The sequence below is a fragment of the Macaca mulatta genome, chromosome 1, assembly GCF_049350105.2.
Source record: "Macaca mulatta isolate MMU2019108-1 chromosome 1, T2T-MMU8v2.0, whole genome shotgun sequence".
NCBI classification, from domain to species: Eukaryota; Metazoa; Chordata; class Mammalia; order Primates; family Cercopithecidae; genus Macaca; species Macaca mulatta.
The window spans coordinates 77824366-77851210 of record NC_133406.1 but is presented as its reverse complement, the minus strand read 5'-3'; the positions used below and the strand labels follow the sequence as shown (position 1 = coordinate 77851210).

The 26845-nt window shown below is 41.1% G+C and overlaps 1 protein-coding gene across 9 annotated transcripts in view; it reads left to right on the top strand.

Moving 5' to 3' along the window:
• Positions 1-16615, top strand: part of BPNT1 (3'(2'), 5'-bisphosphate nucleotidase 1) — a 30867-nt gene extending 14252 nt beyond the window's left edge. For 7 of the 9 annotated variants that reach the window (XM_015115961.2, XM_015115977.3, XM_015116016.3 and 4 more), the window contains 7 exons: positions 723-827; positions 1829-1936; positions 4834-4882; positions 6882-6973; positions 11022-11219; positions 14510-14615; positions 15314-16615. In XM_015115961.2, the coding sequence (XP_014971447.1) occupies positions 723-827; positions 1829-1936; positions 4834-4882; positions 6882-6973; positions 11022-11219; positions 14510-14615; positions 15314-15462 (807 nt within the window). In that variant the 3' untranslated portion in view covers positions 15463-16615. The remainder of the gene's footprint in view (positions 1-722; positions 828-1828; positions 1937-4833; positions 4883-6881; positions 6974-11021; positions 11220-14509; positions 14616-15313) is intronic. The other 2 variants (XM_015115999.2, XM_015115987.3) reach the window with 1 other exon arrangement.
• Positions 16616-26845: the final 10230 nt, after the last annotated feature.

The window sequence follows — 26845 nt, the reverse complement described above, 5'->3', positions numbered from 1 at the left end:
CAGTGACTCATGCCTGTAATCTCAGCATTTTGGGAGGTCAAGGCAGGCAGATCATAAGGTCAGGAGATCAAGACCATCCTGGCCAACTTGATGAAACCCCGTCTCTACTAAGATACAAAAAATTAGCCGGGCATGGTGGCAGGAGCCTACAGTCCCAGCTGCTCGGGAGGTAGGGGAATTGCTTGAACCTAGGAGACAGAGATTGCAGTGAGCCAAGATCGCGCCACTGTACTCCAGCCAGCGACAGAGCAAGACTCCGCCTCAAAAACAAAACAAAACAAAACAAAAACAAATAGGATTTCTTACTCTATACCTGTGAATCAACTTGAGGACCTATTGAATTATTATGATTAGGATTAGTGTGGAAGTTATAGAAGGATCCAAGGAACACTTTTTCTAATAACTATTACCTTTGCCTTGAAAAGTGATACATTTCCTATCTCTGAACCTATTTAAGCAAAAGGTTGATGTCTAGAGATAAGGAATTTCTAAACTAGAGAAGAAAATGTTCTAGATTATTTAAAAGCTCCTTTCCAAACTTTAACCACTATTAATCCTTTGAGAAAAACCAAGGCAGGAAACTAGTTAACTCATTTGGTGTTAAGTTCTATGACTCTAAAAACTGACAGTGTAATCTAAATTATGTAGGCACTCATGCACAGGGAATCAGAGGACAACTTATTTCTCGTTAGCTCTGCTAAACTTTGCATTCTTTGTTATAGACCTGTGCCACAGACCTGCAGACCAAAGCTGACCGATTGGCACAGATGAGCATATGTTCTTCATTGGCCCGGAAATTCCCCAAACTCACGATTATAGGGGAAGAGGTAAGAGTCGTCAGAGACATTTTTTTAAAATCCTTGTTTACCAAGTGTACTTATAACTGATGCTTTAATGATTTATGTACCACTCTTATAATTTCAAGCATTATATATATTGTTTTAAACACAAAAATAATTATTGTATTCCTTGGACTTGGGGGAAATATCTGATTTTAAGACATTTTGGTCTATTTCTATGCCAGATGTCTTAATTATTGACCATAAAAGATATGGTTACTGTTATACCCAGCATACAAACTGTAAGATGGGCAGAGATCTAGAACTTTGGAATAAAATGGGTTTTGTTGTTGTTTGTTTTTAAACTTAGGCTTATTTGCGTACTTATCCAAAGACTATAACACTTTGAAAGTGAGGGAAGTAGGCCGGGCGCGGCGGCTCACACCTGTAATCCCAGCACTTTGGGAGGCCAAGGCGGGCAGATCACGAGGTCAGGAGTTCAAGACCAGCCTGACCAACATGGTGAAACTGAATCCCGTCTCTACTAAAAATACAAAAATTAGCCAGGCGTGGTGGTGAACCCCTGTAATCTCAGCTACTCAGGAGGCTGAGGAAGGAGAACTGCTTGACCCCAGGAAGGGGAGGTTGCAGTGAGCCGAGATGGTGCCCCTGCACTCTAGCCTGGGCAATAGAGCAAGACTCCGTCTCAAAAAGAAAAAAGAAAGTGAGGAACTTGACATCTAATGTAATATAGGGGAACTATCTGCTGTCAGAGACACTTGTTTAAATGAGTGTATAATACTTAAAGAATCTTTTATTTTTAAACTCTGTTCAAGATAATGACATTGCAACCATTTAGTCAATTTTGATGAGCCACATATGGTTGTTTTTGCAAATTTTTAAGGTTTGCTTTAAAAGTTCTAAATATAAATGGTAAACCAGAAGAACTAGCGAAAACTGTGATGCTGCATTTCTTCTGTTAATGAGACAAAGCATACTCTGTAAACGCTAAATGGCTTCAATAACCATTAGGGTTATCTCTGCTTTAGGATCTGCCTTCTGAGGAAGTGGATCAAGAGCTGATCGAAGACAGTCAGTGGGAGGAAATACTGAAGCAACCATGCCCATCGCAGTACAGTTCTATTAAAGAAGAAGATGTATGATCCCTATTTATACTCAACTCTCTATTAACCTGGTCTTTTTGCCATAGTAAAGGAAATACAATTTGCCTGTAAGATGAAAAATTGGTAGTTATAAAATAGGGACAACCAGAAATTTGATATATTTCAGAGCCAACATGGAAGTATCAGGCAACCACATGGATTTAGAGTTCAGTTTCTCATCCTATGGGTTTCCTTTCCACTCTAAAACCGTTATTTAAAATACTTTTAGGGCCAGGCATGGTGGCTCACACCTGTAATCCCAGGACTTTGGGAGGCCGAGGTGGTTGGATTGCTTGAGTCTAGGAGTTCGAGACCAGACTGGGCAACATGGTGAAACTCTGTCTCTACAAAAAATACAAAAATTAGCTAGGTATGGTGCCACACACTTGTAGTCTCAGCTATTTGGGAGGTTGAGGTGGGAGGATCACCTGAGCCCATGGAGGTTAAGGCTACAACCAGCACCATCTCTTTTTTTTTTTTTTTTTTTGAAATGATGTCTCTCTCTGTCGCCAGGCTGGAGTGCAGGGCTGCAATCTTGGCTCACTGCAACCTCCACCTCCTGGGTTCAAGCGATTCTCCTGCCTCAGCCTCCCAAGTAGCTGGGACTACAGGCTCACACTACCACACCCAGCTAATTGTTTTTGTATTTTTAGTAGAGATGGGGTTTCACCATGTTGGCCAGGATAGTCTCTATCTCTTGACCTCGTGATCCACCCACCTTGGCCTCCCAAAGTGCTAGGATTACAGGCTTGAGCCACCTCGCCTGGCCCCAGCACCATCTCTTAAAGAGATGATTTTTTTCCCAGTTGAATGGCCTTGGCACACTTGTGAAAAATCAGCAGGCCATAGATGTATGGGTTTCATGCCAGTCGCAGTGGCTCGCGTCTGTAATCCCAACGCTTTGGGAGGCTGAGGCAGGTGGATTACCTGAGGTCGAGAGTTTGAGACCAGCCTGACCAACATGGAGAAAGTCTGTCTCTACTAAAAATACAAAATTAGCTGGGCGTGGTGGCGCACGCCTATAATCCCAGTTACTCAGGAGGCTGAGGCAGGAGAATCGCTTGAACCTGGGAGGCGGAGGTTGCAGTGAGCCGAGATTGTGCCATTGCACTCCAACCTGGGCGACAAGAGCAAAACTTTGTCTCAAAAAAAAAAAAGAAAAAAGAAAAGAAATAGATGTATGGGTTTCATTCTGGACTCTCAGTTATATTCCATTGGTCTATATGTCTATCCTTATGCCAGTAGCACACTTTCTTGCTTTGTATTAAGTTTTGCAATTGGGAAGTGTGAGTTGTCCTACTTTGTTCCTACCTTGCACAGTTTTACACATACCCTCAGCCTGGACAGCAGAGTGAGACCCTGTCTCATTAAAAAAAAATAATACTTTTAGGAAGAAAATCTAATTTGTATTTAGTAGATATTTAGTAGATTTGATAGTAAAACATTCATTGGTAACTGGGGACAGAAGGCTATGAAACAGATTACTACCTTTTTATTTTTAAAAGACCATAAATATCATCCTGCTTGCTTTTCATAGTTGTTTCAGTTAAATCTGTGACTTCAGATACCCACCATAACGTCTTTAGTTTTCCAATTTTTTTTTTTTTTTTTTTTTTTTTTGAGACGGAGTCTTGCTCTGTCGCCCAGGCTGGGGTGCAGTGGCCGGATCTCAGCTCACTGCAAGCTCCGCCTCCCAGGTTTACGCCATTCTCCTACCTCAGCCTCCCGAGTAGCTGGGACTACAGGCGCCCACCAACCCGCCCGGCTAGTTTTTTTGCATTTTTTAGTAGAGACGGGGTTTCCCCGTGTTAGCGAGGATGGTCTCGATCTCCTGACCTCGTGATCCGCCTGTCTCGGCCTCCCAAAGTGCTGGGATTACAGGCTTGAGCCACCGCGCCCGGCCTAGTTTTCCAATTTTTAATTATTTAATGCATATTCGTTGGAGACTTACTATGAGTAAGACACTTTGCTCTGTGGTATGGAGGAAACAAAGAAAATGAGACATGGTGTCCTCCATCAGAAACATGTCCTCACTCAGAAATTCACATAATGTTATCATTGTAGTGGTTAAAGGCAGCATATCCTGAATCATATTAAATGTCCTAAACAGAAGGAATTTTCCTTTTAAATCTGCTGCCAGTTTTATTATTCATTTTTCTTTGGATTGTGTGGACTGTGTCCTTGAGATAATCAGACTGTTGTTTTTTTTAAATCAGCACTTACATATAAAAATGAGTAGCAACTATGCATGTTCAAAACATTTTTTATGCCACTTTACAAGTTTTCTCTGTACCATGATCTAGAGAGTGTGCTTAGTGTCCAAATGAAACAGACTTTTATCAGTTAAGCATTTCATGTTGAAAATCCTTTTTTTTTTTTTTTTTTTTTGAAACAGAGTTTTGCTCTTGTTGCCCAGGCTGGAGTGTAATGGCACGATGTCGGCTCACTGCAACCTCCACCTCCTGAGTTCAAGTGATTCTCCTGCCTCAGCCTACTGAGTAGCTGGGATTACAGCCCCCCACCACCATGCCCAGCTAATTTTGTATTTTTAGTAGAGGTGGGGTTTCACCACTTTGGCCAGGCTGGTCTCGAACTCCTGACCTCAGGTGGTCCACCCGCCTCGGCCTCCCAAAATACTGGTATTACAGGTGTGAGCCACCGTGCCTGGCCTGAAAATTCTTAAATCAGACTTTTCTCTTATTCAAATGAACTTTTTCCATGATTACAAAAGAATAAGGTTTTTGTACTATCTCAAAACAGATGACATTAACTCAGGCCATCCATAATATAATTTCAAACAGGGAAAAAAGGTAGTTTTAATCTATTTAAATCTATTTTTAGAATTTTGTATGCTTGATTTAGCTATTTTCCTTCTCTCTTTTTAATTTTAGCTCGTGGTCTGGGTGGATCCTCTGGATGGAACCAAGGAATATACTGAAGGTTGATATCTCTTTTGTATTCATATTTGACAGCAGTGGGACAAGGATATGATGTTAGTTGTAAATATTTGATATTTTGTATGTTGTATGGAAAGCTAGTATCATGTGTTATGTTTTCCCCTAAAGCTATATTTGTGCTCATGGTTCTTATACATCATTGATGGTCAAGACAGGAGAATAAAATTCATCTCCTTCAAATACCAACCCTCACATACTCTACCAGCCCCACACTTCTAATGTCTCCCAGATGAGAATAACTAACATATTAAACCGGTGTTACCAAAATGACTATGCTGAACCCCCAGTTATTGGGGTAGAAAAACGATAACGAGTACAACTATGTAGCTCTTGCTCTGCCAGCACCACCATCCCATGCCCTCCCCATTCACTCTCCCCTAATCTGTGAACTGCTTTCACATTTCACGGCCTCACCTTCTAAAGGTGGGTTTTGAAACACAGTACAATATTTCTCCTTATCTAAGATGAGAACAATTAGCAACAAATTAAAATAAAATTGGCCATATAAATGTAGGAATGAACAGGCTCAGAGCCAGAGTTTTAGTTTTAGGTTTTTTTTTTTTTTTTTTTTTTTAGACAGTCTTGCTCGTTGCCCAGGCTAGAGTGCAGTGGCACGATCTCAGCTCACTGCAACCTCTGCCTCTCAGGTTCAAGTGATTCTCCTGCCTCACCTCCCAAGTAGCTGTGATTACAGGCACCCGCCACCATGCCCAGCTAATTTTTGTATTTTTAGGAGAAATGGGGTTTCACCATATTGGTCAGGTTGGTCTTGAACTCCCGACCTCAGGTGATCTGCTTGCCTGGGCCTCCCAAAGTGCTGGGATTACAGGTGTGAGCCACCGCGCCTGGCAAGTTTTGGGTTTTAAGCTTAGAGTTTTATTTTTAAAATTAAGATCTAGGCCAGGCGCGGTGGCTCATGCCTGTAATCCCAGCACTTTGGGAGGCCAAGGTGGGCAGATAATTAGGTCAGAAGTTTGAGACTAGCCTGGCCAACATGGTGAAACCCCTTCTGTCCTAAAAATAGAAAAATTAGCTGGGCCTGGTGGCACACATCTGTAATCCCAGCTACTTTTGGGGCTGAGGCAGGAGAATTGCTTGAACTCGGAAGACAGAGGTTGCAGTGAGCTGAGATCTCGCCACTGCACTCCAGCCTGGGTGACAGAGAAGGACTCTGTTTCAAAAAAAGAAAATAATAATGATGATGATGATGATAAAATTAAGATCTACTTAAGTTTTCTTGTATTGGCTCTCAGGACGTGGCTTTAAAAATTTATCATAATTACTAGAAAAAAACTTATTGTTCTTGAATGAGACATCTCTATAATGAGTGAATCACAGTGTGTGTGTACATGTGTATGTCTGTGTGTGTGCTGAAAACATCTGTAGAACCCATTGTGAAATAAGGAAGCTCTAGACTACTTTAATGTATATAAAAGCACCTAGAAAGCTTATTTCAGTCTTGTTCCCCACTCCCAGATTTTGATTCACTAGTTCTGGGAAGGAGCCTGAGAAGATCTGTGTTATAAAAAGTATGCCAGTTAATTCTAACGCTGCTTGATAGTCCTTGGGCCTCCCTTTGAGAAACTCTGCTTTAAAGGCTTGAAATACAAGTCTAGATGTAATCCAGGAACATAAAGTGATTCGGCAGGTAAGGATGAGTTGAATGATGGTGGAAGAGGCATAGAGGAATCTGATGATGATAGCTGCAGAGTTATGGCTGCTTTATTTATTTATTTAGTTGGTTTACACACTGTACTAATGAGACCATGATTACCAATTCAATTAAGTGGCCATAGATCCTATTGCTGTTTCTGGCCAGCTCGCTTATCATTTATGCATTTTGCTGTAAATAGGATTGATCATGGATGAATCATTGCAAATTCCATACCTTAACTGCAAAACTAACTTGGAGCAATTGATGCAGTAATGATGAGTCATAACATGAGCAAGTTATATAACCGATATTTATTTCTTCTTTGCAGGTCTTCTTGACAATGTAACAGTTCTTATTGGAATTGCTTATGAAGGAAAAGCCATAGCAGGAGTTATTAACCAGCCATATTACAACTATGAGGTATTACTATAAGTGATACAAAGTAATTTCATTAGATAAATAATGGTAGTGTTACATGATTCTTTGTGTTATCTAAGTGAGAGGTTTTTAGCTTGGTTGCACATGCAACCATCTGGAGAACTTTTCATTTTTAAAATTGTATTGATTTATTTAATGTTTTTTTTAGCTATGCTATTAACTGATGAGGAACTTTTAAGAATATGGATTCCCAGGCCATACCCCAGACCTATTGAATCAAAATCGCTGGGGGCATTGGTACTGGGTGTGTATATATATGTATGTGTATGTACACAGACACACTGTATGCATTATATATTTTTAAATTTATGCCTTATGATTCAAATATAAATGTCAGAGAATTACTGATAGGGTTCTTGATTACCTTGGGCATCGAGACACCTGATTTACGATTGGTTCCTGAAGCACATTCAAGAAATGAACCATTTCAATCAAGAAAACATGCTAGGCATGTTGTTTTCCAGGGAACGCTGTGTAATGCCTAAATTGCAGTCAGTGTTGGTAACAGAACTTATTATGCTCTTGCACTCTTTTTTCTTGTCTCTTCTAATCTGCTTTGATTTTCTATTATACATCAGAGAAATTGTCTTCTATAGAAACAAGAGACCAGTGTAATTTCAAAGCAAGAATGTACCATTAAATTGCATTAAATTTTATAGGAAATCGTGGAGATAAAGTAGTTAAAGTATTTATATTAATGTGACCTTGATAGAACTTTAGAGAAACAAAGTAATCAGAGTGGGCAATATTACTTCTGAATTTCTGCTCTGAGTTAAAAGCAAGGTTAATCTTTATTTCTAATATAAATTCATTTTTTCCTGCTGTTTGTATGATTATAAATTTTATTAAGAATCATGTGTTTCTTAAGATTTACCAAAATAGTGATATGTTATGGAGAAAGTTTCTCGGGTTAAATCGCCTATGTCTATTAATTCTTTAAATATGATTTTAATGTTCATACTGTTATATGCAGACACAAGTTTGTGGTTTGTATGTAAACTTTGAGTTAATACTATTACTTTCAAAAGGGGCATTTAATTCATATAAAGCATTGTAATACATGGTACCTTTCATCAGGAAAAAATCTAAGTGCTTAGGATTTAACAATTTTCACCACTTCTTGCTGAGATTAGAAAAATCGTATTCATTTTCCACAGAACAACGAAAAGCAGCAGTTAAGGGAACACAGGAATGAAGCAAAGGTGAAAAAAATAGCTAGGGTTTTGGCTCCACTAGTAGGTAGAAAAGAGGTAGGCAACTTGTGGTACCCCAGGTGGCCATTGTGCATCCCATGTACCAGTTCATTTTCTGCTGTTCTGCTTCTCTTCATTACCTCTCTCTGTACCACTTCCCCTCTGGACACTCTGTTTATCCTTTCTTTTGCTTCTCTTGCTTATGCCTTAAAATTCGTTACCACAAATGGAAGTAGAAAAGTTGCTCAGCTGTGTTGGTAGTATTCAGGCTAAAGATTCAATTTTAAATAATAATCCATCATCACCATAATAGCTAAAATTAAGAGTTTACTGTATGCTGCCAGGTTCGAGGGTTTCAAATATATCCTTTCATTGAATACTCACCACAGGCCTTTAAGGAAACTGTTATCTCCATTTTAAAGAGGAAACTGAGGCAATTAACGTTCCTGTGATCACCCAGTTGGTAAATGGCAGAATTGGGATTCAAACTCAAATCCAAACCTTGCTACTGTATTACTTTATATTGCCCTCCTGAGCTAGAGAAAAGACTTAGAAATTCAAACTTTATTATTGCTTCCAACGTATACTGAAACTGGTAGACACTTAAAGGAAATAGCATGAAGAAACTCAGTCTATCTTTATACTAAAGCCAGTTTCTTCACCATTGAAGCTTAATTGTCAGAAAATTTTCGCCTTTATTACCCTCCCAAAATTGGTGTGGAGCCTTTGAAAGAGAAAGACAATGTGAGAGCCTGAGAGTCAGGAGCACAGAGGAAGGTAAGCTGGTTGCATCATGGGATTGCGTTGACCACATCAAAACACTAGAGTCCTTGATCCCATCCTTTTTGCCTAGATGTTCATTTACAGAAGGAATATGACCTTGTAGGGCCCAAAATATTTGTGTCCACTGTTTTATTTCCTTTATTTTTTTTTTCCAGAATAACTGGAGAGCTGCATTAATAAATAGGTCTCTTGGCCAGGCATGGTGGCTCACGCCTGTAATCCCAGCACTTTGGGAGGCCAAGGCAGGTGGATCATGAGGTCAGAAGTTCGAGACCAGCCTGACCAATATGGTGAAACCCCGTCTCTACTAAAAAAATACAAAAATTAGCTGGACATGGTGGCACGCACCTGTAATCCCAGCTACTCAGGAGGCTGAGGCTAGAGAATTGTTTGAACCCAGGAGGCAGAGTTTGCAGTGAGCTGAGATCATGCCACTGAACTCCAGCCTGGGTGACACAGTGAGACTCTGTCTCAAAAAAATAAAAATAAAAATAAAGTAAATAGCTTCCTTAGACTCCAAACCTCTCCCGTAGTGCAAACTCAGATGGGAACAGAGGAAGCACATTAACATATACCGAGCACCCAGTGCTTGTTCTTTGGCTCCTTTGTTGCCCCATTTGCCATCAGACTCTTGTGGGATTGCCCTACCAATGGAGAGCTGTCTCACCCAGGACCACACCTCTTCCCAATGCAGTCCATTTTCAGTGACTGATTATTGTAGGAGTTTAAAAACCTGACATCTCATCCCAATTTGGGACTACTCTGAAACTCTATTGTAGCTCCAGACTCCCTGCATAGGAACAGCTCCCCGTAGGGTCAGCTCTTGTTGTACCTGCATCACAGCTTATTTCATCCCTCTGCCCATGCCCTCCTCCTCCTTCCACAGGTGTTGATACCAAGCACACTTCCCAACAAACATACCACCTGCCTCAGAGTCTGCTTCCCAGGGAACCCAACCTGCAACCTAAGTATATTTCAGAATAACAACACCCAGGGTACTGCTCTAGGACAAATAAGATGATGTGTATGAAAACATTTTGACAGGTAAACTTAGGCAGTCTAATTTAGTGTTTAAGAATATCATCTTTGAAGACAGATGAGCCAATCTTTGGTTATGAACTTCTTAGAGCCTCTAGTCAGGTTACTTAATGATTCCACATTTCATTTTTCTCATCTTTAAATTAAGGATGAGAATACCTACTTCATGGGGTTACTTTGAGGATTGAAAGAGAGATAATACATGTAAAGCACTTAGAATGGTGCCTGGTACATGTTTAGTGTTCAGTACAATATGTATATCTCTATAATATATGCCTACTATATTAATATAATTGTATTTTGATGACTTTGCATCAATCATTTTATGTATCAATTTTACTTTCCATGAAATACAGATTTTTTTCTATATCGAGTATATAGTTATAACAATGTGGTTGAAATTGAGTTCTGCAAAGGAAAATACAGATTCTAAGATTGCATTATCATTGTCATTTTGCTACTACAATTGTCAGCAAAATCTTAACTCTGATCCCATTATCCACAACTACTCTTCAATATTGTATTGGCCTATTCAGTTACCCTATCTCCATAGCAGCCAAATACATTGTCATAATTACCTATTCCTGTAGCAACATGATTTTTAATATTTCTTGGAAAATGAAAAGTAGTTATCAATACATGGTATTTCATTTCCTGGGGATCTTAGTACTTTATAAAAATGGTCATTTTCAAATACAACAAAGAGATCATTAGATAATTCAGAAAAACAGTAATCAGTTTATGATGTTTCAGTACATTATAAACAGAAATCAGTTTACAAAGATTCCAGGGAATAACCAAAAGTTCTTTGAAACTGTTAACCAGAAGAGTAATGATAATAATCAGCAGATTCTCTCAGGAAAAGTTCTTCATCAGTGATATTGTTCTTGTGCTTTATAATATTATCATGTTTTTATTTTTTTAATCATGATGCTAATATAACTGAATATTCCATATATGGACTAACGTTCTTCTCCAAATAATCACAAGTCTTGCTGTTTCACTTGTTTACACAGGCAGGACCAGATGCTGTGTTGGGGAGGACAATCTGGGGAGTTTTAGGTTTAGGTGCCTTTGGGTTTCAGCTGAAAGAAGTCCCTGCTGGGAAACACATTATCACAACTACTCGATCCCATAGCAACAAGTTGGTTACCGACTGTGTTACTGCTATGAACCCCGATGCTGTGCTGCGAGTAGGCGGAGCAGGAAATAAGGTATGAAAAAGATCTGTCATCTGCTCTGAAATGCAAGTGGATCATTGAAATACTCAACTTTTAAAAACACGAAATAAGAGTTTAAAGAGCTGGGAGTAAATAATATAATTTGTACATTTCAGCAGTATTTAAATTTTAAAAATAAATTTAAGAGTCAAGGTTTTTTGTTTGTTTGTTTTATTATCTGAGAGAATTCAATGTTGTTTTTTTTTTGAGACGGAGTCTGGCTCTGTCGCCCAGGCTGGAGTGCAGTGGCCGGATCTCAGCTCACTGCAAGCTCCGCCTCCCGGGTTCACGCCATTCTCTTGCCTCAGCCTCCGGAGTAGCTGGGACTACAGGCGCCCGCCACCTCGCCCGGCTAGTGTTTTTTTTTGTATTTTTAATAGAGATGGGGTTTCACCGTGTTAGCCAGGATGGTCTCGATCTCCTGACCTCGTGATCCGCCCATCTCGGCCTCCCAAAGTGCTGGGATTACAGGCTTGAGCCACCGCGCCCGGCCGAGAATTCAATGTTAATGGAAGTCATCAGGGTAAGGCTCCATGCTTCTTGCCAAAGACCTTATTTTGCCAAGGACCCTCTTAGATTATCTCCTCTACCTTCTACAGACTCTAAGATCGGGCCCGCCTGCCCGCTTCTTGTCTGTTTCCCCCATTCTTTCATCCAGGTTTCCAACCTGCTGAGAGAATTATGAAATGGGACACAAATTGATCTACATCCCTAGCCCTGATCTCTTGTCATCTGATTGTCCCCTAGATATCATTATGATGACATCCCTCAGGTATCTCAAATTCAGCGTGTCCAATTTGAGTTCATCCTCTTTCTACCCACCTCTGGATGTGTTTCTCTCCCTGTTTTACTATCCGGCTAATGGCACCACCATTTTTCTAACTGATCCAGCCAAACACCTGAAAGTCATCTTAGACTCCTTCCTGCCTCACATTTATCAATCTGGTCCTACTTATATTTCTTCTGAATAGTTTTTGTTTGTTTGTTTGTTTGTTTGTTTTTTCGAGACTGAGTCTTGCTCTGTTGCCCAGGCTGGAGTACAATGGTGTGATTTCAGCTCACTGCAACCTCTGCCTCCCGGGTTCAAGTGATTCTCCTGCCTCAGCTTCCTAAGTAGCTGGGATTACAGGCACCTGCCACCATGCCTGGCTAATTTTTGTATTTTTAGTGGAGTCTGAGTTTTATAATAATAATTAATTTACACTATAACCAAAAAAAGTCAATTGACGAATGAAAGCTTGATAGCAAGTTACCATTTAGAGTCACGCAAGTTCTAGCAGTGATCTCAGTTGTGTATCAGTATTAGAGGAATTGTTAGGATGACTCTATAAAACTTATATTTTGTGGCGCTGCAAAGCTGTTCTTTGTGGGGAAAAATCTGCGTCTGTAAAGAATCTCTGTTAACATAGCTAACTCTTTTTCTTTCAGACCCTCCAAATCCTAAAGAGATTAACTAAAATCTGATTTTTTTTTTTTTTTTTGAGACAGAGTTTCACTCTTGTTGCCCAGGCTGGAGTGCAATGGCATGATCTCGGCTCACCACAGCCTCCGCCTCCCAGGCTCAAGTAATTCTCCCACCTCAGCCTCCCAAGTAGCTGGGATTACAGGGGCCTGCCACCACACCTGGCTAATTTTGTATTTTTTTTAGTAGAGACGTGGTTTCTCTATGTTGGTCAGGCTGGTCTCTAACTGCCAACCTCAGGTGATCCGCCCACCTCGGCCTCCCAAAGTGCTGGGATTACAGGCGTGAGCCACTGCACCCAGCCTGAACATTCCCTTTCTATAGATCCTGGGTCTTTAAACAAACCCAACCAATTGCCAATCAGAAAATACTTAAATTCACCTATATCCTGGAAGCCTCCCTGCCCCCACTGCTTTGAGTTGTTCCACCTTTCTGGACCAAATGAATGTATTTTTTAAATGTATTTGATTGATGTCTCATGCCTCTCTAAAATGTATACAACCAAGCTGCTCCCAATTGCCTTGGGCATATGTTCTCAAGACTTCCTGAGGGCTGTGTCACAGGCGATGGTCACTCATATTTGGCTTAGAATAAATCTCCTCAAATATTTAAAAAAAAAAAAAAAGTTTGTATTTTGGTAGTGAAATGGGAATACGTGTGATCCCAAGACTTACGAAAGTACTTGTTAGACTAGTCACATTGCACTTCTGTTAGGATCTATTACAATTTATACATTATTGTACTGCTTGATACTTCTCTGTCCTTTATTTAATAATGGTCAGGGGTTTTTGTTTTGTTTTTTGGTTTTTTTTGGTTGTAGGGCTGTTTGTTTGAGACAGAGTCTCACTCTGTCGTCCAGGCTGGAGTGAAGTGGTGCAGTCTTGGCTCACTACAACCTCCACCTCCCAGGTTCAAGCAATTCTCCTGCCTCAGCCTCCCAAGTAGCTAGGATTACAGGCATGCACCACCACACCCAGCTAATTTTTTGTATTTTTAGTAGAGATGGGTTTTGCTATGTTGGCCAGGCTGGTCTCAAACTCCTGGCTGCAAGTGATCCACCTGCTCAGCCTCCCAAAGTGCTGGGATTACAGGAGTGGGCCACCATGTGCAGCCCTCTAATAAATGGTCAGTTTTTAAGATGTTGAAGGCCGGGCGCGGTGGCTCAAGCCTGTAATCCCAGCACTTTGGGAGGCCGAGGCGGGCGGATCACGAGGTCAGGAGATCGAGACCATCCTGGCTAACACGGTGAAACCCCGTCTCTACTAAAAATACAAAAAAAAAACTAGCCGGGCGCGGTGGCGGGCGCCTGTAGTCCCAGCTACTGGGGAGGCTGAGGCAGGAGAATGGCGTAAACCCGGGAGGCGGAGCTTGCAGTGAGCTGAGATCCGGCCACTGCACTCCAGCCTGGGTGACAGAGCAAGACTCCGTCTCAAAAAAAAAAAAAAAAAAAGATGTTGAAAAAGACTTTAATTCTGTAGTAAATGTATATTGCTTTTACGCTAAAAAAGAAAAACAACGTCAATAAAAGAAACATGTTACTTTATGTAACTTGGAATGTGGAGACCAGATATCCTCTTTGTAGCTTTTTTGACCATTATTTTTTCTTCATATCACTATATTATTATGCATTTATTCTATGTATTTCTTCATAATACTGGTATAATTTAAACCTGCTAAAAGTTTTAAGTTGAGTTTAACAGAGGAACTGATTAAATATCCTTGATAGAAATAAGCAGTTTTTCTTATCTGTACCTCAATCTTTTCATGACTTTCAATTATTCTTCCTATTATCAAAGGATAATTCTTATTTTTACCCTTACAGATTATTCAGCTGATTGAAGGCAAAGCCTCTGCTTATGTATTTGCAAGTCCTGGTTGTAAGAAGTGGGATACTTGTGCTCCAGAAGTTATTTTACATGCTGTGGGAGGTTAGTCTGTTTTATTTTGGGAAATTCATAGTTTTTCTACAATTATATCATGCTATGACATAATATTTCAGTAATATTATTTTACTTAGACTGTTATGATATAAAAGCTAGAAGGAAGCTTAGAGATTATCCAGTCCAAACCCCTCATATGATCGATGGATAAAAGAGTAGATTTTCAGCAAGTTTTACTTTAGTTATAGTCTCCTTTTTTGAACTTTGATCTGCATACAGTTAATTTAATCTAGCCCTTATTTATAGCCTTTTTTTTTTTTTTTTTTGACACAAGGTCTCTGTTGTCCAGGCTGGAATTCAGTGGTGCAGTCGTGGCTCACTGCAGCCTTGAACTCCTGGGCTTGTAGTAAACCAAGGTTGTAGTAACTAAGATCATGCCACTGCATTCCAGCCTGGGCAAGACTCCATCTCAAAAAAAAAAAGACAAGAAAAGAAAATGCTAAATAAAATTAATTTTAATCAGAGAAAAAATAATTTTATATCCTTTAGTTAGTTAAAATTGTTCTGTAGTCTTAAATTTCAAGTGAATTAAAACTTAACCTTTATGAACACTCATTCTTTTATCCAGAATTTATTGGCTACTATTGGATAAGCAAGCAAAAGGTACTTAAAAATAACTCGAAAAACCACAATCCAATTAGCCACTAACTTGAGTGATTGATTAATTGATTGATGTTTTTCTATAGGCAAGTTAACTGATATCCATGGGAATGTTCTTCAATACCACAAGGATGTGAAGCATATGAACTCTGCAGGAGTCCTGGCCACACTGAGGAATTATGACTACTATGCAAGCCGAGTTCCAGAATCTATTAAAAATGCACTTGTTCCTTAAAGGAAAGTTTCATTTGGCTGGGCGCGGTGGCTCACGCCTGTAATCCCAGCACTTTGGGAGGCCAAGGCAGGCAAATCACTTGAGCTCAGGAGTTTGACACCAGCCTGGCCAATATCGTGAGACCCCATCTCTACAAAAATACAAATTAACTGGGCATCCTGTCATGCGCCTGTCATCCCAGCTACTTGAGAGGCTGAGGCAGGAGAATCTTTTGAGCCTGGGAGGCGGAGATTGCAGTGAGCTGAGATCATGGCCACTGCATTCCAGCCTGAGTGACAGGAGGTAAGCCCTGTCTCAGAAAAAACAAACAAACAAACAAACAAACAAAAACACCCAAAAAGTACCGAAAGTTTCATTTACTTAGCTAGGAGAAAGACTTGGTTCTCAAAATAATACATTTTAAAACTAATTGGATAGAATTAGAGTTCCACCTTTATTCATTGTTGAGCAGTGATTTATATTTAGTTATTGTATTTAGGAATAGAAAATAGAATTAAATAATTTAACTTGATTAATCAACCAGACCAATTTTGACATCTGGAGAACTTACAAACTCAACACGTTATATTTGTTTTCCTGTATTTAGGTGGAGAAATGAGAAAAAGCTTTAGTTTCAATTGACAATTCAGGTCAGTGTTCAATCAACATGCCTATCTTTTAAACCAGATTTTTTTCTTTCTTTTTTTTTTTTTTTCTTTCTTGAGACAAAGTCTCACTCTGTAGTCTAGGCTGGAATATAATGGCATCATGATCTCCGCTCACTGCAAGCTCCGCCTCCCGGGTTCATGCCATTCTCCTGCCTCAGCCTCCCAAGTAGCTGGGACTGCAGGCACCTGCCACCACGCCCGGCTAATTTTTTTGTATTTGTAGTAGAGATGGGGTTTCACCATGTTAGCCAGGATGGTCTCCATCTCTTGACCTCGTGATCTGTCCGCCTCGGCCTCCCAAAGTGCTGTGATTATAGGCGTCAGCCATAGCGCCCGGCCTAAACCAGATTTCTTTAGGGCACAATCGTTCCTGGAATCTCACTCTTGTTTTTCACAGTAATTTAAAAAATGTTTCTACTCCAATTAAGAATACATATGATATTATCATATATGCTGATGAAACAGATTTATGAGAAAAGTTTTTTTTAATAAATTATTTAATCCTAGCTCTTTGTTATTCACCAACTTTTTAAAAAAGTGTTTGAAAATGATAAATTCTTGACTTTGGGGATTAGTTTATTCTTACGGCATCATTATAAGGCTTAATTGTGGAAAGCTAAGTACTTGCTTCTGTTCCTACCAATGAGAGATTATAACATAAACTATCAAAATTATTCTGCTAATATACCTAGATTTTTATTTTTAGGTCTCTATCCATTGCTTTTAATTAAATTTCTCTGTTTTCAAATCAAACAAGTGGTTTAAATTAACAGTTCCCAAACTCAACTGCATATCAGAATCACCTAGGAAGTTTTTTTTTTAATGCAGATTCACAGGCCAGGCACTGTGGCTCACGCCTGTAATCCCAGCACTTTGAGAAGCCGAGGTGGGTGGATCGCCTGAGGTTAGGAGTTCAAGACCAGCCTGGCCAACATGGCAAAACCCTGTCTCTACTAAAAATACAAAAATTAGTCAGGCATGGTGGTGCGTGCCTGTAATCCTAGCTACTAGGAGGGCTGAGGCAGGAGGATCACTTGAACCCAGGAGGCGGAGGCTGCACTGAGCTGAGATCGTGCCACTGCACTCCAGCCTGGGCAACAGAGCGAGACTCTGTCTCAAAAAATAAAAATAAAAATAAAATGCAGATTCACAGGGTTTATCCCAACAGTTTTGCTTCTGTGTGTGTGTGTGTGTGTTTATTTATTTATTTTGAGACAGAGTCTCTGTCACCCAGGCCAGAGTGCAGTGGTGCGATCTTGACTCACTGCAACCTCCACCTCCTGGGCTCAAGCGATTCTCCTGCCTCAGCCTCCGGAGGAGCTGCGACTACAGGCACGTGCCACCACCCCTGGCTAATTTTTTGTATTTTTAGTACAGATGGGTTTTTGCTGTGTTAGCCAGGATGGTCTTGATCTCCTGACCTCGGCCTCCTCAAAGTCCTGGGATTACAGGCGTGAGCCACCACGCTCAGCTTGCTTCTGTATATTTTAAGAAATTCAGGGACTTTGATAATCATTTAACTCTAGGACTCACTAGATAAGGTAATATAGTATTATTTTACAGAAGCGTCATAATCTAGCAGGAAGAGGTCTCTGTGGCCTTGACACCTTTGAGCACTCCCTCTTATAACTCATTGTCCTGGCTTTCTTTTTTCACCAGCCACTCCTACTCAGTCTCCTTTATTGCCTTCTCTTTGTCTTCCTTCCCTTAAATGTCACCGTTTACCAAGATTCTGTTCTAGTCTCTCTCTCCTTTTCTGTTTTTCCTTTTTTTTTTTTTTTTTGGTAGAGATGGATCTTGCTATACAGCCCAGGCTGGTCTTGAACTCCTAGCCTCAAGCAATTCTCCCGCCTCTGTCTCCCAGAGTGCTGGGATTATAGGTGTGAGCCACTGCACCTGGCCTATGCTTTAACCTCCTTTCTCACCAGATGATCTAATCCACCTGTGTGGCTTTTGTGATGCCTTTGATCATTAATCCAAAATCTTTATCTTAGAACTCTCAAACTCTAGATCTATATACCCCAAAACCTACCTAGATGCCTTACAGAGTTGTCTGAATGATTATGTCTAAACAGTTCTTCACTCTTGCCCTGACCCCTCCTGAAATTATTTTACAAACCCACGAGGTGATCTTGATAATTGGCCAAGTTAGAAAATCATCACCTCGAATCCATCTACTTCCTCTGTGAATGGAGTTCTCTATCTGTAAATAGTGGACTAAACCTAATTTTTAAAAAATCTAAGTGTAACAAGAGAATAACTTTATTTTTATTTATGTATACATTTTTTGAGACGGAGTCTCGTGCTCACTGTGTCGCCAGGCTGGAGTGCAGTGGCGCAATCTCGACTCACTGCAAACTCCACCTCCTGGGTTCAAGCGATTCTCCTGCCTCAGCCTCCTGAATAGCTGGGATTACAGGCATGTGCCACCACGCCCAGCTAATTTTTGTAATTTTAATAGAGATGGGGTTTCACCATGTTGGCCAGGCTGGTCTCGAACTCCTGATCTCAGGTGATCCGCCTGCAGCCTCCAAAAGTATTGGGATTACAGGCTTGAGCCACTGCGCCCAGCCCTAAGAGAATAACTTTTTTTTTTTTTTTTTGAGATGGAGTCTCACCCTGTCACCCAGGCTGGAGTGCGATGGCGCAATCTCGGCTCACTGCAACCTCCACCTCCCAGGAGGAGTGATTCTCCTGCCTCAGACTCCCAAGTAGCTGGGATTATAGGTGCCTGCCACCACACCCAGCTAATTTTTTGTATCTTTAGTAGAGACAGGTTTCACCATGTTGGCCAGGCTGGTCTCGAACTTCTGACCTCCTGATCCACCTGCCTCGGCTTCCCAGAGTGCTGGGATTACAGGCGTGAGCCACCGTACCTGGCCGAGAATAAAGGTATTTTCTTCAGGTTCCTATATGAAAACCCAATTTATGTAAGTGAGATATGTAGGAGTCTAAATCCTCTCTCCATTACTATTGCCTCTACATTAATTACATTAATTGATACCCTTACACCCCATTATTTCTTCCCTAGATCCCTGCAGTGTCTTGACTAATCTTTCTGCCTACACTGTAACCCATCTATCTATAATCCATTTATCACGTCATCTCCAGAGTGATTTTTTTTTTGAGACAGGGTCTCACTCTGTCGCCCAGGCTGGAGTGCAGTGGTGTGCTTATAGCTCACTGCAGCCTTGACCTCCTGGGCTTAAGCAATTCTCCTGCCTCAGCACCCCAAGTAGCTGAGACTACAGGTGTGTGCAATAATGCCTGGCTAAGCTGGGCATGGTGGCTCACGCCTGTAATCCCAGCACTTCGGGAGGCTGAGGTGGGTGGATCACTTGAGGTCAGGAGTTCAAGACTAGCCTGACCAATATGGTGAAACCCTGTCTCTACTAAAAATACAAAAATTAGCCAGGCGTGGTGGCGCATGCCTGTAATCCCAACTACTCAGAAGGCTGAGGCAGGAGAATTGCATGAACCTAGGAGATGGAGGTTGCAGTGAGCCAAGATCACGCCTCTGCACTCCAACGTGGGTGACAAAGCAAGACTTCATCTCAAAAACAAAACAAAAAAAACGCCGGCTACTTTTTGTATATTTTTTGTGGAGATGGGGTTTCACCGTGTTGCACAAGCTGGCCTCAAAAGGGATCTGCCCACCTCAGCTTCCCAAAACACTGTGATTTTACAAGCATGACTTACCACACCAGGCCCAAAGTGATTTTTAAAAATCAAATGTAATGCCATTCCCCTTATTCAAAATATTTTATGGCTTTCCTTTGCCTTCAGGATAAAATGCAAACTCCTTATAATGATATATGAAGCTCTTAATGGCTTCTTCCTTCTCCAGCATCAACTCAGACCCTAACCTATACTGTAGCCATGCTCAACCATTTCAAGTTCCCCTAAAACACTATCTTTTCTCTTACCATGGCCTCCATTCATTGAACAAATATTTATTGAGCACCTACTGTGTGTTAGGCACTGAACATAGGTACTGAACATTCTTTTCTTTCTTTTTTTGAGACAGAGTTTCACTCTTGTTGACTAGGCTTACTGCAACTTCTGCCTCCCAGGTTCAAGAGATTCTCCTGCCTTAGCCTCTCGAGTAGCTGGGATTACAGGTGCCCACCACAACACCCAGCTAATGTTTTGAATTTTTAGTAGAGGTGGGGTTTCACCATGTTGGCCAGGCTAGTCTCGAACTCTTGACCTCAGGTGATCCACCCGCCTCGGCCTCCCAAAGTGCTGGAATTACAGGCATGATCCACCTTGCCCAGCCAGGTAGTGAACATTCAACAGTAGATGTAACAGTGACCATAAGTCTGTTCCTTTGTTGAGCACGTGTTCTTGTGAAACAAAACAGATAAGTAAATAAAATTTTAGATTGTGGTAAATGCTATAAAGGAAATCAGGAAGATGAGCTAGAAAGCAACTGGGGTGGGGTTGGAGGGCTGAAAGAGGATCTTCTGTATGTAAAATAGGAGTATCTTTTCCGTGGAGATGATGTCTGGTCAGGCACACTAAGAGCTGAGATTTCTAGTGGAAACAGCAAGCAAACAACATCTCTGAGAAGACAAAAAGAACTTAAGTCACAGTGGCTGAAGTAAAATGAACAAGGGGAAGAGTGTTATAAAATGAGGTTGGGATAGATCCTGAGGCAGAACTTGGGTATTAAAAATTATAAAAAAGAAATGAGGTTGGGGATGCAGGTAGGGGTCATCTATATCCTTAAACTTATTTTTTTCTTTTTTTGGGGGAAAGAGTCTTGCTCTGTCACCCAGGCTGGAGTGCAGTCATGCGATCTCGGCTCACTGCAAGCTCCGCCTCCTCGGTTCACGCCATTCTCCTGCCTCAGCCTCCCGAGTAGCTGGGACTACAGGCACCCACTACCACGCCTGGCTAATTTTTTGTATTTTTAGTAGAGAGGGGTTTCACCGTGTTAGCCAGGATGGTCTCGATCTCCTGACCTCGTGATTCGCCCACCTCGGCCTCCCAAAGTGCTGGGATTATAGGCATGAGCCACCACGCCCGGCCCCTTAAACATTTTTTAAAAATATTTTAAGGGTTGAGGGGAAATGGGAAGTGACTGCCAAAGGGTAAAAAGTTTCTTTAGGGGATGATAAAATGTTCTAGAAGTAATTGTGGTGATGATTGACCTCTGAATTGTACAGTTTAAATAGGTGAATTTTATGGTATGTGAATTATATCTCAATGAAGCTGTTAGAAAAAATAAAATGAGGCCAGGCATGGTGGCTCACGCCTGTAATCCCAGCACTTTGGGATGCCAAGGCGGGTGGATCACCTGAGGTCAGGAGTTCAAGACCAGCCTAGCCAACATGGTGAAATCCTGTCTCTACTAAAATACAAAAATTAGCTGGGTGTGGTGGTATGTGCCTGTAATCTCAGCTACTCAGAAGGTTGAGGCAGGAGAATCACTTGAACCTGAGAAGCGGAGGTTGCAGTGTGCTGGGATCGTGCCACTGCACTCCAGCCTGGGCGACAGAGTGAGATTCCATCTCAAAAAAAAAAAAAAAAGAAGAAAAAAAGGAAAAATAAATGGTCATATGTGGCTAGTGCCTACCACACTGTATAGCATAGCTCTATATCTTCTTCTCCAGGCTTATCTCATCCATTTTAATAACTACTCACACCTTCAACAAAATATTTCAACTGAGCCCCAGATTTTATTATATTATTATAATCTACAATTTGTAAAGGATATTTTCACCTACATATCTTACAGACATCTCAAAAAATCAGTCTGGAACCAAATAATTTGCCAACTCCGTTTCCTCTCTTGTCTTCTCTCCTTTGATAATGACATAACCATCCACCCATTTATCCAGCTGAAATCTAGGAATAAACCGAGGCAAATTTGCTTCTCAGCTGGGTGCAGTGTAATCCCAGCAATTTGGGAGGCTGAGGATGGTGGATCACTGGAGGCCAAGAGTTTGAGACCAGCCTGGCCAACATGGCGAAACCCCATCTCTACCAAAAATACAGAAAAATTAGCTGGATGTGGTGACACATACCTGCAATCCCAGCTACTTGGGAGGCTGAGGCACGAGAATTGCTTGAACCTGGGAGTGGAGGTTGCAGCGAGCCGAGATTGTGCCTCGGCACTTTAGCCTGGATGCCAGAGGGAGACTCTGTATCAATAAGAAAAAAAAGTTTTAAAAACTGCTTCTTTCACCATCGCCTCCTCAAACATCTCATCTGTCATTATTGATTTTACCTCCTAAATATATCTGAAACTTGTTCTCTATTCTCAGATCTTAGTCCACTGCCTTAGCTCAGGCCATCATCTTTTATTTTCTCTAATATGGACTGTTGTAATAACATCATAACTGGTTTCCCTAATGCCAGTTCTGTGCACTCCAAGCCATCTCCTGTATTATTGTCAAAGTCATCCTTGTAAAATGTGATCCTAATCATATCTCCTGCTCCTGCCTAAAACTTTTCACTGACTTTCTATCAAAAGATAAAATCTTGCTCCTCAGCATGATATATAGAACTCTTCATAATTTAGTCTGCCTACATTCCAGCCTTTTAGTCCCTCACTTCCAAAAGATGTTATATTCTGGCAATGATGAACTGGTCAGAGTTTTCCAAGTACACACAGCTTCATGACTTCAGGTTTTAGCTCATGTTCTTATTCTACCCTTTTTTTTCCCCACCCCTTAAATATACCCCCCCCTTTTTTTTTTTTTTTGAGACAGGGTCTTTCTCTGTCACCCAGGCTGGAATACAATAGCATGATCATAGCTCACTGCAACCTCAAATTCCTGGACTCAAGTGACCCTCCTGCCTCAACCTCCCACATAGCTGGGACTACAGGCATAAACCAACACACCCAACTAATTTTTTTTTCTTTGTGGGAACAGGGCCTTGCTTTATTACCTAGGCTGATCTCAAACTTCTGGCCTCAACTGATCCTCCCACCTCAGCTTCCCACAGTGCTAGGATTACAGGTATAATTACAGGCATACAGGATTACAGGTATATTACTGTGCCCAGTCAAATATGCCATCTTTTAGCCAAAGCTTTCCTTTACCATTTTGTCTTTCCTTCTTCACTCAATACGGATAATCATCTTCCATCTGAGCTATCTGTACTTTCTGCAAACTTTATTATGTTTATTCTCATTTCTTTTTTTTTTTTTTTTTAAGACAGAGTCTCACATCTCAGTCTGTTGTCCAGGCAGGAGTGCAGTGATGCAATATCGGCTCACTGCAACCTCTGCCTCCTGGGCTCAAGCAATTCTCCTGGCTCAGCCTTCAGAGTAGCTGGGATTACAGGCTTGTGCCACCCAGCCCAGCTAATTTTTGTATTTTTTGTAGAGATGGGGTTTCACCATATTAATCAGGCTGGTCTCAAACTCCAGACCTCAAGTGATCCACCCGCTTTGGGCTCCCAAAGTGCTGGGATTACAGGTGTGAGTCACCGTGCCCCCGACCCCAAAATGTTTTTAATATGAACATATTTCTATTGCTACATATATCTCACTGTGTAGCGATTTTTATTTACCTTATGTTTTTGTTTTGTTTTGTTTTTTAGACACATTCTTGCTCTGTTGCCCAGGCTGGAGTGCAGTGGCGCAATCTCAGCTCACTGCAACCTCCACCTCCTGAGTTCAAGCGATTCTCCTGCCTCAGCCTCCCCAGTATCTGGAATTACAGGTGTGTGCCACCATGCCTGCCAGGCTAATTTTCCTACTTTTAGTAGAAACAGGATTTTACCATGTTGGCCAGGCTGGTCTCCAACTCCCAACCTCAGTTGATCCACCCACCTCGGCCTACCAAAGTCTGTAGGCTTCTTGGTCAGGCACAGTGGCTCATACCTGTAATCCCACTACTTTGAAAGGTCGAGGCAGGAATATCACTTGAGTCCAGGAGTTCAAGACCAACCTGGGCAACATAGTGAGACCCCATACCTACAAAAAATAAAAAAATTAGCTAGGCATGGTGCGCATGCCTGTAGTTCTAGCTACTTGGAGGGCTGAGGTGGGAAGATCGCTTCAGCCCAGTAGATTGAGACTGCAGTGAGCTATAATCATGCCACTGAACTACAGCCTGCTCTGTCTGAAAAAAAAAAAAAAAAAAATTTCAGGTGCAGTGGCTCACGCCTGTAATCCCAGCACAGAATCCCAGCACCTTGGGAGGCTGAGGCAGGTGGATCACCTGAGGTTGGGAGTTCGAGACCAACCTGGGCAACATGGTGAAATCTTGTCTCTACTAAAAATACAAAAATTAGCCAGGCATGGTGGCACACACCTGTAATCCCAGCTACTCAGGAGGCTAAGGCAGGAGAATCGCTTAAACCAGAGAAGTGAAGGGTGCAGTGAGCCGAGATCATGCCAGTGCACCCTAGCGTGGGCAACAAAGTGACACTTTGTCTCAAAAAAAAAAAAAAAAAAAAAAGCTTCTTGAGGACAGGGACTTTGCCTTTCATCTCTGTATCTCCTGTTTATGTACACAATAATAAGTGAAAATCCAATACCCATTCTTGATTTTAAAAAGAATCCAGGGCTGGGTACAGTGGCTCAGGCCTGTAATCCCAGCACTTTGGAAAGCTGAGGCGGGCAGATCACCTGAGGTCAGGAGTTCAAGATAAGCCTGGCAAACATGATGAAACCCCATCTCTGCTAAAAATACAAAAATTAGCTGGGCGTGGTGGCGAGTGCCTGTAATCCCAGCTACTTTGGAGGCTGAGGCAGGAGAATCACTTGAACCCAGGAGTCGGAGGTTACAGTGAGCCAAGCTCACGCCATCGCACTCCAGCCTGGGAGACAAGAGCAGAAATCTGTCTCAAAAAGAAAAAAAAAAAAAAGAATCCTGTTAACCTAAAAATATATAAGAAACCAGCGGCAAACACTATTCTTTATTTTTATTTTCAGAAAAAGGGTGTTGCTGTGTCACCCAGTCTATAGCGCAGTGGCATGATCGTAGCTCACTGTATCTTCAAACTCTTGGTCTCAGGTGATCCTACCACCTGGACCTGCCAAAGTGTTGACATTACTGGCATAAGCCATTGCAGCCAACCTAGCAGACACTTTTTTTTTTTTTTTTTTTGAGACCGAATTTTGCTCTTATTGCCCAGGCTGGAGTGCAATGGTGCCATCTAGGCTCACTGCAACCTCTGCCTCCTGAGTTCCAGTGGTTCTCCTGCCTCAGACTGCTGAATAGCTGGGACTACAGGCACGCACCACTACTCCAGGCTAATTTTATATTTTTAGTAAAATGACGCAGTTTCACCACGTTCGCCAGGCTAGTCTCAAACTCCGGACCTCAAGTGATCTGCCCACCTCAGCCTCCTAAGTGCTGGGATTACAGGCGTGAGCCATCGCACCCGGCTTACAGACACTATTCTTGATAATGCAACATTAGCAGCATTTCCACAAAAGACAAGAACAAAACAAATACGCTCTTATTCAACATTATTATTGCTCCCATTTAACATTATTGTAGAAGTTCTAGTCAATGAAAGAGATAAGATATAGGTCATGTAAATTTTGGACAGGAAGAAAATGATATTTACCTAGAAAATCCAACATAACTAAAAAATGATTAGAACTAGTAAAAACATCCAACAAGATGGTAACTCTAAGACCTAAGACTTTGTGCTATAACTCCTGCTATCCTGAAAGTAGGATTCTATTGGTGTACTACAGTACATCCTTTTTGGTCGTTTTTATACCCATTTCCTTGATGATTCCATGCTTCTCAAAATCGTCAATGATATGTATCTGGGACTGTGAAGAGTAATAAAACAGTAAAACTTCAAACAAATGGGAAGATTATCATTACTTCCTAGGACTAATCTCTGACCTCCCCACTGAATGATCTCTCTCTTCTGAACTCCTAATGCATTTACAGACTCAACCAATTATTGGTGACTTGGAATGCTCTACTTTTACAGTCTTCAGAGCCTTTCATATTGCTTTGAAAATGGGAGATGTACTGAATAATAGAGATAGAACTAAAAAGATCTCAAGCATTAAAATCTAGCAAGCATATTTAAGATAAGAAAGTTTTATCAAATTACCATGGATCAACCCAAGGTAAGTTAACACATGCAGTGTCTTACATTAGCTCATTAGAGAATGGGAATTTTAGTTTATTAAAATTTTAATAGGAGTCAACAGTGTAAAGTGGCTGTAAAAAGCTAATGTAGTGTGTGTTGACAGAATTGTAATGGGCAGAATAAAAGTGACAATACTTCCTCCTCTACTTTGCCCTGATCACACCACACCCAGAACATTTTGTTGAGTTCTGAGTATTACATTTTAAAAGACACACTGATGAACGTGAGTATGTTTGGAAGAGGGCAGCTGGAATAGATTAAAAGTATCATTTGAAGGACTGCTAAAAGGGCTGGAGACATCTGGCCTAGATAGCAAAGACATGGAAGACATCACGATGGCCTGAAATATATGAAAGATTGTCATGGAGGATCTTAGGCCTGTTCTGTGTAGCCTTAGAGGATAGAAAATAGAGGTATAGAAAAGCATAGGTGTATCTAATAATAATAATAGTTTAGAACAGAGGGGCTGTCTTGGGCAATATTAAGTTTCAGTCACTGAAGGTGTTCAAAACCGGATTATTTGATTATCCATTTGTTGAGTAAATGATTACAGGATTCTCTGTATCCCTAGTGCATTATGTGGTAAGATACAGTATTTATGAAAAGAATTTTGTTTTTAAATCCTAGGGTTTCTCAGCTTCCTCCTCTATATT